Source organism: Protopterus annectens, chromosome 4.part0 (genome assembly GCF_019279795.1).
Source record: "Protopterus annectens isolate FY-2018-M chromosome 4.part0, PAN1.0, whole genome shotgun sequence".
Classification (NCBI taxonomy): Eukaryota; Metazoa; Chordata; order Ceratodontiformes; family Protopteridae; genus Protopterus; species Protopterus annectens.
Window position 1 is genome coordinate 897,894,363 of NC_056733.1, and position 12,116 is coordinate 897,906,478.

Sequence of the window (12,116 nt, forward strand, 5' to 3'; positions counted from 1 at the left end):
TTCAGATGGAAAAACCTATCAGTTTATGCCTTTCCTCCTCTGCCTCTGCTCTCCAAAGTACTACTAAAGATCAAACAAGGCAAACCAAGGATGATTTTTATTGCACCAGACTGGCCACGCCAGCACTGGTACCCCCTCTTGCACAGTGTGTCACTGTTGGCCCCATGGCACCTGCCTCAGAATCCTACCCTATTGTCTCAGCAGGAGAACCAGATCTTGCACCCTCAGCTTTAAACACTGAACCTAGCAGTGTGGCTAATTACCTAATCTCTCCTTTACTATCCCTCAGTAAACCAGTGATGGATATCATCTTAGAGGCAAGGAGGCCTAGTACTAGAAAATCTTATGCTGAAAAATGGAAAAGATTCTGTGCCTGGAACCAATCTCAAAGGATGAGCACAGCAGTGCCCAATTTACCTCAGATTTTACAATACTTAACTGAGATGCTTCACATGGGCCTGTCTTTCTCCTCCATCAAAATTCACACTTCAGCCATTTCAGCTCATAATAACACAGAACGTCCCCTCTTCTCTCATCCAATGCTCAAGCAGTTCCTCAGAAGGGCCAAAAATTTACGACCACCCAGGAGAGCTCCAACTCCAGCCTGGGACCTTAACTTTGTATTGGAGAAACTCACTCTGCCTCCTTTCAAACCAGCTGCTACTGCAGACTTTAAATTTCTTTCTTGGAAAACAGCTTTCCTTTTAACAATCACTTCAGCAAGAAGGGTATCTGAATTGCAGGCCCTCATGGCAGTGGAGCCTTTCATCATCTTTCATGTGGACAGGGTGTCCCTCAGGACCAATCCCTCCTTCATGCCCAAGGTGGTATCCAGTGTGGCCCTTAATCAATCCATTCATTTGCAAACCTTCTTTCCTAATCCACAGAACAAAGGGGAATGGATACTGCACTCCATAGATGTGCACAGACAACTTAGATTCTACTTGGACAGGACTTAACCTCAAAGGAAATCTGACCAACTGCTGGTGGCATTTGCTACAGGGGCAGAGGGGAAGGCTATTTCAAAACAATCCATTTCCAAATGGATAGGCCATTGCATTCATTTTTGCTACAAGCACCATGGAAAACTTATCCCACAGAGGATCAGACCCCACTCAACCAGGGCTGCATCTACCTCTACAACCTTTCTCAGAGGCGTCCCTACCAGTTACATCCTAGAAGCTGCTACCTGGAGTTCTGTACATACTTTCACCAAGCATTACCATCTGCCAATTTTCTCTAAAACCAGAGCTGGCTTTGCCACTGCAGTCTAGCAGGGCCTTACAGCTGGTCCTAATGCTATCTAAATTCCTCCTCCCATCCTTAGCTTTGGGAATCTACCCAAATGTGATGACTGCAACAGTGAGACACGAAGAACATATTACAGTTGTGTACACTTACCATAAATGTAGATGTTCGAGTGTATTCACTGTTGCAGTCCTGGTTACCCTCCCTCCAGCCCCCTTACTTCTTTTGGCTATACCTCTACTCTCCTTTACTATGCTCAAAACCTTTCTGGTATATTTGCTTTTTTGTTGGAGGTATAACCTTGTATATTTATAGATCTAATTGCTTTCCATTAGGGGGGCACCTGACATCTGAGGCAAGAAAAACTGATGTAATGACATCGGCTGCATGTTTTATACCCCTGACGACCTGACGTCATGGAAGAAGGGACAGCATCCGACACAGGACTCAAGACTTTGTTAATCAGGCCGACTGAGGGCTACTGCAAGCAGATAACCCAAATGTGATGACTGCAACAGTGAATACACTCGAACATCTACATTTATGCTAAGTGTACACAACTATACTTTCAGATTTCTTGTTCTCTATTCTCTGAAGTCCACTGCTCTACTGTGTTTTTTACCTATAAAATCAGTGCTACTGCAATGTCTGTTTTGGCATCACTTTTTCCTACATTTTGTGGCCATGAACTTAGTGTATATAAGTAAGGGATATAGGAGGTAAGACACCGCACAGAAACTTTTTTTTTTGCTTGTCGAGTTTAAGCTTTGGTTTGTTTCATTTGGCAGTGAACTAAGATTTTATGATATTTGTATTAATGTAATTGTGATCTGTGAAAAGCTTCATTCTATTTACTGTATCATAAGTTTGCCAGAAATGTGTACACTGAAGAGTGTTAAATCCAAGACAGAACTTGACAACACACACCACTGGCAGACTGCTCTTCCTAACGTCACTCTGGCTGCATCATTTTGTGCTGCACTCTCCACCATACCTCAATTCATTTTTTAGGTGCTTTTTGTCTCCTTGTCTGCTGATCATCAAGCCCCACCCCCCGTCAGAATCTGCCTATTCATTTACATGTGCTAGGGAATTACCCAGTACAATATGGGGGTGAGAGTTACCTGGAAGGGTTGTCATACAGGTGGTAATGAAGTTTGCTTGTGTTTTTCATCAGCATCCCAACAATGAAGATGTGCATATGACCTACTCTTACCCCATGAGTTGGGGGATGAGCTACTGTATCAACGTGGAGACCCAAAATGCCTTCCCACCTGAGTGTATGGTCTTGTACACTACATTTGTTAATGAACAATGAATCCATCAGATAGTAGCTTGGTGACTTGAAAGCCCACCCCCAGGATGCACACCACAATGCTGACTTTCCTTCAAGGAGTTTTGGTTTATTTGTCCTGCTCCACCCCACCCCCTCTAGGTTGAATATACTCATCCTCCTCTGCCAACTCCATCAAGCACCTAAGTTAGCAAACAGACTCAGTTGCCTGAACCTTAGTCAGGGTTTTCTGTCTCTCTACACCACCCCCTCCAAACACTTTTATCTTTTGCAACAGACAAAGGAGTAAAACAGAACAAAAGCCCTTACTAAGACTGACGTAAAGTACATCAGCTGGGAACCCCCCCCCCCCACCATGCTGTGCAGCAGCAAAGACATAAACCTGGCGTAAAGTACATCAGCTGGGAACCCTCCCCCACCATGCTGTGCAGCAGCAAAGACATAAACCTGGCGTAAAGTACATCAGCTGGGAACCCCCCACCCCCACCCCCCACCATGGTGTGCAGCAGCAAAGACATAAGCCTGGATCAGATTTGAGTGATCATTCCTTTTTGGCATGAAGCCATACTGAATGTTACCATGACAGCTGGATCAGATTTGAGTGATCGTTCCTTTTTGGCATGAAGCCATACTGAATGTTACCATGACAGCTGGATCAGATTTGAGTGATCGTTCCTTTTTGGCATGAAGCCATACTGAATGCTACCATGACAGCTTTTAAATATAATGCTGTGGCCCCCCATTCCCACTGCTCATGAAGCCCCTCTGATTTTCTTGCCCATTCTTTTCTCCATAGCTACAACTGAGTGATGGATGGGCTGTCATCCAGGCAGCCATGGTGCATGGATGATTTTTACATCTAGCTTGCAACAGCCTAATGTCAGCGGATTCTACACAATGCCACCTGCCACCTGATGGTGCAGGCACTCTCTATCTCTGCCAATCAGTGACTAGCCACTATGCACAGCTTGGTGGGTACTGGCATTTTGGCTAAAACTCCTCCCTCTGCTAGTCATGCAGTGGGTTGGACTGCCTCCCTCAGGAGTAACCTGTGTCAATCACTCACTCTAACCCTACCCCATCAGCTGCTTCATTACCTGGGGCACTAATTGATCCTTGCACATGTGGGTCACAGTCAAGGTTTCATCCCTCTGCACTACAGAACCAACTTTTGTCCTGAAGGCTAATGTGCTCTATAAAAATAAGCCAGTGTCCCTCATAGAATTTTCTTCATGGTGGTTTACCAAACACTGCAGTTAAAACAGCATCCTGGGTTTTCCTAACATCTGTCACTTGCTTTCTTCCATTTCTCGGGTACTTCCTCCGCTGACCATCGAAGATGGCAGTCAGCATACAGTTTGCATGTTACTAGTTCTACAGGCTTGGCACACACAGCAGACCATTAGGGACCTATCGCATACACAGCACCCCCAGCAGGCTCTGCATAGCCATATGTATCACCCACTGCAGTCCCAGTACTTTAAGCAAGGAACTGCAATCCACAGCATTAGCACCTTCAGAATGCCCTGCACCCCAAAAGGCATAACACACACTGTAGACCCAGCTCTAAAAGTAAGCAGCTATTGCAGAACTCGCACTTAAAACAAGCTTAACAACTACTGGAGTTTCACGATACCAACAGGCTCGTTAGTCGTTACTGATCTGGGACTACAGATAGCCACAGCCAGATCACTCAATCACTGAAGGCCCAGCACAATGGTCACAGCATCAGGGACATAAACAAACATGGCAGATGGGAACAATGTAGTTACATTCCTTGTTCTGTTCTTACCATAAGCTATGCCACAATTTGTTGAGATGGACTTACAGCTTCACACTCTTTAACTGATGGTTAATCTATGATTTTGCATTGTTGCAGACTATATGTGTGGTTGTGTTTACATTATTTGTTGTCAGTCAGTACACTGTTAACTGTATTTCACTGGTTACTGCATTATACAACTGTTAATTACCTTATATTGGTTATGACTGAAAACAGGCAACTTTATCTCTAACAAATTTGCTGTAAACAGAGTCAGACAAACACTTGAGCTATTCTATGCAGTGAGCAATTGGTGCGAACAATTTGAATTAATAAGTTAAGAAGTCAGACTGAATTCAAGGCACAGTGGAGGCACAGCTAGTAACTCACAACTCTGCCATCCAGGTGTGCTGTTCTTAAGTATTTGAGCCTCTACTTCACCTGAGTTAAGGCTTTTGAGCCCCTACTTAACTACAGTACAAGTCAGATGGGTCCTCTGGGTGAAGACAGAATTTATTATTACCCTTCATTCAGTGATGAGGGTTGGTGTAATGGTTAAGGTGTTTACCTCACTGACACAAGGTACAAGGTACGATTTTCATCTTTCAAGGGAAATTGGTAGGCTTAAAATGGTCTGCATGGGCAGCTAGACTAGCAATTACCTGTGATAATATTAAGAGTGAGAAACAAGGTTAAGAATTTGTGCTGTAAACTAGGGGCAGACATGCATACTGCTGCATGCTCAGTAAACTAGGGGTAGACATGCATACAGTTGCAGTATATACTGCTGCATGCTCAGTAAACTAAGGGCAGACATGCATACAGCTGCAGTATATACTGCTGCATGCTCAGTAAACTGGGGCAGACATGCATATAGCTGCAGTATATACTGTTGCATGCTCAGTAAACTAGGGGCAGACATGCATACACCTGCAGTATATACTACTGCATGCTTGGTAAACTAGGGGCAGATATGCATACACCTGCAGTATATACTACTGCATGCTCGGTAAACTTGGGGCAGACATGCATACAGCTGCAGTATATACTGCTGCATGCTCAGTAAACTGGGGCAGACATGCATATAGCTGCAGTATATACTGCTGCATGCTCAGTAAACTGGGGCAGACATGCATATAGCTGCAGTATATACTACTGCATGCTCGGTAAACTAGGGGCAGACATGCATACAGCTGCAGTATATACTGCTGCATGCTCAGTAAGTAAACATGCAGCCTGCTAAATGTCTGTACCTACCTTCCCAGCACCTTCTTAAAGGAAAGTTTTACATCATATGAATAGGTAGTCTGTGTGGGTTACAGTAAACAGTCACACATGGGCAAACAAGAATCTGTTGGAAGAAACAGGTATGCATCTTCAAAGGGACGTAGCAGTGACACAGGACATCCACATGCTGCTAATATATTGCATTTCATACAGAACATTATTGATAGTTGTTTTCTTTAAACTGATAGTTCTTTTTTCTTTAACATTCATTACATAAAAATATTACAGGCTAACCCCGCTGCAGGAGAAAGGAAAGTCAGCGGAATTTCTAGTTGTGTGGTGTTTTATTTTTGCTTAGCTACAGATGACCACTTTCTCTAAATTCATGATCTGATACAGACATGCTTTCCTGGAAACTGGGGATATTGGAATAAATGAGTTTTACTTTCTTTTGTTTCTGTTTTACTGCCATAAATCTTCAAGCCAATAGTTTTTTTTTTAATTATTTTTTTAAATACGAAAGAACAAGTTCCTCTTAAGCCACAGCAGATTACAGAAGATTCTTTTGTAACTGTACTTATTTTTTTTTTGCTTTGCAGGTAGAAAACAACCCATTACAAGGAAGAGCAAAGAAAGCAAAAACCAGCTTGATCCACACACTTCACAGATTCTTCAGCTCAACACTGAGTAGCATTACCAAGGCAACAGGGAAAATACAATTAAAGGGCAAGTGAGGCAGAAGCAAGTCTGATAAGTACATAAGACATTACCTTAGCAAGAAGGGGGAAGTAACAAAACAATGCAGTGCAGGAAAGGAAACTGGATGCACCCCAAACAGCAGTGGGAACAAAACTTTGAATTGCTGCAGTGACAGGAATGTACTTCTGCATGCTTGGAGGTCAGGGCAGTGCCATGAGCTTGATAACAGAAAGGATCCTTCAGAAGCTTTTGTGGTGTGTGCTGTCTTACCCCCACTGGGATTAAGTGAGTTGGTACTGACTAGCTGGCCCAGCAGGTACAGGACTGGGTGGTATACTTGGTGCATCATATTTAAAAAGGCAGTAGACCCTCTTTGAATGCTGATAGAAACAGAGCAAGAGAGAAATAAAAACAGACAGAGGCAAGGAGAGGGCATTATTCCCTCCTTTTTAGTTACAGCCTGCTATACCATGGGATGTCGTCAAAGCTCTGAGGAAAAAGAGGCAGCGCGGCGCTCCCGCAGGATCGACCGCCACCTGCGCTCAGAAAGCCAGCGCCAGCGTCGTGAGATTAAACTCCTGTTGCTCGGCACCAGTAATTCCGGCAAAAGTACCATTGTCAAGCAGATGAAAATCATCCACAGTGGTGGGTTTAACTTGGAGGCTTGTAAAGAGTACAAGCCTCTCATTATTTACAATGCAATCGACTCTCTGACACGTATCATTCGTGCCCTGACCACCCTGAAAATTGAGTTCCACAACCCTGATCGGGCATATGATGCTGTCCAGCTGTTTGCATTGACAGGTCCTGCAGAGAGCAAAGGAGAGATCACCCCTGAACTCTTGGGTGTCATGAAACGCCTCTGGGGGGACCCTGGAGTTCAGGAATGCTTTTGTCGTTCCAATGAGTACCACCTGGAAGACAATGCAGCTTATTACCTTAATGACCTGGATCGGATTGCATCACTCGACTACATCCCCACTGTAGAGGACATTCTTAGGTCCCGGGATATGACCACGGGTATAGTTGAGAACAAGTTCACCTTTAAGGAGCTGACATTCAAAATGGTGGATGTGGGAGGCCAAAGGTCTGAACGCAAGAAATGGATTCACTGCTTTGAAGGAGTAACTGCCATTATTTTCTGTGTAGAGCTGAGTGGATATGACCTAAAGCTATATGAGGATAACCAGACGGTAAGTGATGATCTCTGTTTTGCCTTTTCACTTGCTTATGTTTAAAATAAAAGTAATCTAAACGCTTGGACTGTGCCTTATGTCAACATGGATAGTTGACAATATGCAACCAATGACAGAAGAAACAGTATTGAATATGCTTTGTTTCAGGCTGTAGTACTAACTGATAATGAGTTTTCATTTCTGTGGTTGTGTGTGCGGTGAGTCAGTTTGAATGTATCAAGATAACATTCAGAGTAGTGCTGCAGGTTTGCTTTAGTAATTCTCAAGTGAGAAAGAAGTGCTCCCCCTGTCCCATGAACAAGGAGTACTTATAGACTGTAAAATTTCTTAACAGTACCAGTGTAGCCACCTAGGGGCTAGTGGCTGTATTACAATTCTACACATTGTAGAAACAACCAATAGGCAACTGAGCAGATCCTCAGCTTGCTTCACCAAACCAGTGGGCAATGAATTACCCTAGAAGCAAAAAGCTTAAACCAAGGTGTGTGCAGATAACTGTAGTCATTTATTGTTAAGCAAACTGATGGCATTTAAACCAAGACTTTAAAGATCTACCATATGTAAAATTGCCATGCAGTGTTCTGTGTTGTGCATTCAGCCTTTATTTGTATTTTTTCATAGTATGTGCCCACTTTTGTTGTCTCTAATTCATGATGCCTATCTCTAGTTGAGTTATCATGCTGCTTTTTAAATACCATGTGTATCTGTACTATTGTTTGGTTTCTCTTATTCGTTTTCATCAGCATTTTCTCTTTCCAAGCAATGTTTTTGTTATAGGGGAATACTTTTTTGTCGTTTGTTTTTTTTTTAATTCTGTTTAATTTGTATGTAACCTCTTTATCTGAACTCCTAATGAAAATCAACATGACAAGCTTAGACAATACAGTTGCAAATGTAAGATTAGTATTCATTCTGCATAAAAAGATGCATCTGCCCACATCAAAATATTCTGCAGTAATCAGTATTTATTCATTTAATCCAGTTTTAGTAAAAAAAAAAAAAAAATGGAAACAAGTGTCTCTTCACTATTGCATGCACTGATTTATCTGTCTGAATGACTCTCATGTTTGGTGTAACCTTGCAGATTGTATTTATAGCAGCCCTGTCACACAGCTATGTCATGTGTGGGTGTCATCTTGCTGTTGTACATTTGTACCTGGGTCTTTGTGCATTCTTCTTCACTGGTGCTGGGGGTCACAACCTGCGAGGCACAGAACATCCTGCATGTATTACTGCTACTGCATAGTCACACATAAACACTTAACCCTGACACCTGAAGCAACAGTTTCAAAACAAAATCCCAACTTAGTACCACCATCTGTAGATGCCACACTATCAGACTTTTGCTACCCTCACACTGCCTGTATATAAGCTTTTTGTGAAGTGCAACATATGCTAGGCCCCCTGTTTGGTATATACTTCTCAGAAGTTCAGGCCAAAACTAAGAGGCTGTGGCTGACCAAGTCTGCAGACGACTGCAAACTGGGTGTGATTATCGAATCCCCAAATGACGTCAGTATACTTCAGGAGGGTCTTACACAGACCAACGACTGGTGTCTTAGTCACAGTCTCAAACTAAATGCAAAGAAATGCATCATCATTCCCTTTGGTAAAAACAATGTCCCTTCATACTATCAAATTAACAACAATACCCTGTGTACCTACAAAGTGGTAAGAGATCTGGGATCACAAATAGACTGCGACCTTAACTTTGACCACTGTGTATCTACTGTAGTAAGGAAGGCTTTCTACGTAGCACACTTTATTAACAAAGACATTACCTGTAGAGCAAAGGTTATAACCCTCTATATTCACCACTAATCAGGTCCATAATTGAGTATAATGCCCCTTTTGGCATGTACTCTACAAAGTACCGGCGGTAACTGGAAAGACCTCAGAGGTTTCTAAGAAAGAAGATCAAGGGGGCTCCAGCATATGCCTTACACAGACCGACTAAAGTCCCTGTCACTGTAGTCAGTATCATATAGACTTCTAGGGGAGACTTATGCCTGGCTTACTGAGTAATCTCCGACCCAAACCTAATGAATTTGCTGCACATCCGGAAATCAAATGGGACTACAGCTACCTGTTCCAGGGACCTAAATATGGCCTGTGACTTAAAAAGGACATGCTGGAGGGACAGATTTGTCTCCCAGCAACTCCTGTGCCCTTGGCTGCCAGTTCGTATGAAGCAGCTGTTCAAAAGGAACCTGGACGAGTGGATGGGGCACCTTAAATTCATACCATGGATAGTGCCCACAACCCTCTTGGACATGGGCAGTCATTACTAAATACAGTCTTGGGTATTGACTAGAAATCTATGATGAAACAGGCTTGAAATGACTTCCAGGTCGATATCCTAATAACCTCCTATGATCCTATGAAAAAGTACTGTCATTTAAGTTCAGAGTCTGAAGTCAGAACATGAGAGCATTTTTCATATTCGGTAAATCCTGACCAGTAGGTCACCTGAGTGAAAGCATCACTGCATAATGCCATTTGGCTTAATTATAATGTAACCAGCATTAATGCATGAGACTCCTCTGCCCTGGATAGCTGTGACATGTCAGCTCACATGGTTCCTGAGCAGGAAACAGACTCAGTGGGCCTACATTAAGCCCCTCACAGTCTTCCAGTGACTGGCTGAGTGTGCACACCCAGCCAAAATATCTAAGATGGCAAAAGCAGAGGCTGGTCAGGAACCCATCATAATTTAGTAAGCAAACCCTAGATGGAATACATACTCCTTCCTCCTCTGCTGTTTTGGCTCTGTTCCCCAAACTCTGCTCTCTGCATCAACAGAGTTTTTTATCTGTTCCCCAAACTCTGTTCTTTGCAGCTGCAGTAATGTTTTTTCACTATGTATTTGGAAACACATGCTGTTCACTCCTACAAACTTTATAGTTCTTTTGATTCAGAAGGTCCTCTCTTGCCATTGCAGAATCTCCTCCATGCTTCGGGCTAGAAGAAAAGGCCAATCTTCCTTAAGCCCACCTGCTGATTGGAACCTGATAAGAGGGGTGATTCACAAGGGTCAGGACCTTTATATAAGATGTGGGTGTCATGTTGCAAAAATATATAATATAGATGTAGTGGGTTCTGCAAACTCTTTATTTATGGCACACTTAACATCAAGTTACTTTGACAATAGCTCTAAGACCACTTCATTTTTTTAGTAATTTTTCCCTTTCCATGATCACATCATTATAATTCAGAAAGATATGAAAAAACAAATTTGTCATTATTAGTGAGATTTTGAGGATTCAGATACAAAGGTCTTCAATGGCCTGCAATCCAAACAAAAGTGGGGCATTGGTAGGATAAAAAGTAAAGAAATGTGGGACATAGCTAGGATAAAGGAACTGTACACTCCAAAATGTATTGAAGCCCAGTGGAGCATGGGTAAAGTTTACCACAGAGAAGCTCTGAGGGGGTTGAGGTGAGGTGGCTGTAAACCCCAAGCAATGTATTGGAGGCTAATGGGTAGGCTACAATATGTTCCAGAGACAAGCCTCTGTGACGGTGTACTAAGGGGAACAGGGCACCACAGAGGATGCCCTGCAGATTAGTGGTGCTACAGTACTCTGTACCACAAAGAGTTTTGGGGTGGGCCGAGGGTCCTTTTCATCCTAGACTATGTTTCTGAGGGTTACTTCTCCAGTGGGCATTTCTTTCTTTTTTTTGTTAAGTGTGTTTTGGCCTTCACTGGTGCTGTGAACATCAGCCTTCTGACCAGAACTGCATGTGACCCATTAATCCAAAAGTCCAGCTTATGCCACAAATTAAGACCTGTCCCAAGGAAGGGAAGAACCTGGGAGCAGAAACCTAAATGTCTTCATGTCAGAAATGAAGAGCGACTTCAGTGTGGTGTTGCTCTCAGCCTTTCATTATTTCTGAAGGCCTACTTTCTGCATCCCTCCTTCAGTGTTGGTGTTAGGTGTATGCTTCTATGCTTCCACAGACTCAACATAACTACGCAACAGTACACTGCCATGATGGCAGACAACTGTTGTACCTCTCCTCCAAGAAGTATCACACAGCATTGAGGTATTGTTGTAATCCACCCTCAGAGAGGGTGAGCTGATCTCAAGGTACTCAGCATCATTAATGGCCAGCTCCTTCTGAAACTGAATCCACCAATTAAACTTGGGTAATCTGGGCCATAGCTAGGGCAGTGTTCCTCTGTACCATGAAACTATTTAGGGGCATTCATTTATTTTAAAACAAGAAGAGTGCCACACTTCATTAAAATGCTGCCATCTTAGGACTACAGGTGATGATGGCATGGAAGCATGATGAGGTCAGCAATGCATAGGCTCTGTTCCCACTGCTTATAAGAAAGAAGACAAGCATAGGCTCTGTTCCCACTGCTTATAAGAAAGAAGACAAGCATAGGCTCTGCTCCAACTGCATAGGCTCTGCTCCAACTGCTTATAAGAAAGAAGACCAGCATAGGCTCTGTTCCCACTGCTTATAAGAAAGAAGAGAAGCATAGGCTCTGTTCCCACTGCTTATAAGAAAGAAGAGAACCATAGGCTCTGTTCCCACTGCTTATAAGAAAGAAGACAAGCATAGGCTCTGTTCCCACTGCTTATAAGAAAGAAGACAAGCATAGGCTCTGTTCCCACTGCTTATAAGAAGGAAGACAAGCATAGGCTCTGTTCCCACTGCTTATAAGAAAGAAGACAAG

General features: G+C 43.0%; 1 protein-coding gene across 1 annotated transcript in view; it reads left to right on the forward strand.

The window, feature by feature from the left end:
* Positions 1-12,116, forward strand: part of GNAZ (G protein subunit alpha z) — a 1,217,669-nt gene that overhangs the window by 289,388 nt on the left and 916,165 nt on the right. Inside the window, exon 2 of the mRNA XM_044068860.1 lies at positions 6,131-7,423. Coding sequence (XP_043924795.1) covers positions 6,608-7,423 — 816 coding nt within the window. The 5' untranslated portion in view covers positions 6,131-6,607. The remainder of the gene's footprint in view (positions 1-6,130; positions 7,424-12,116) is intronic.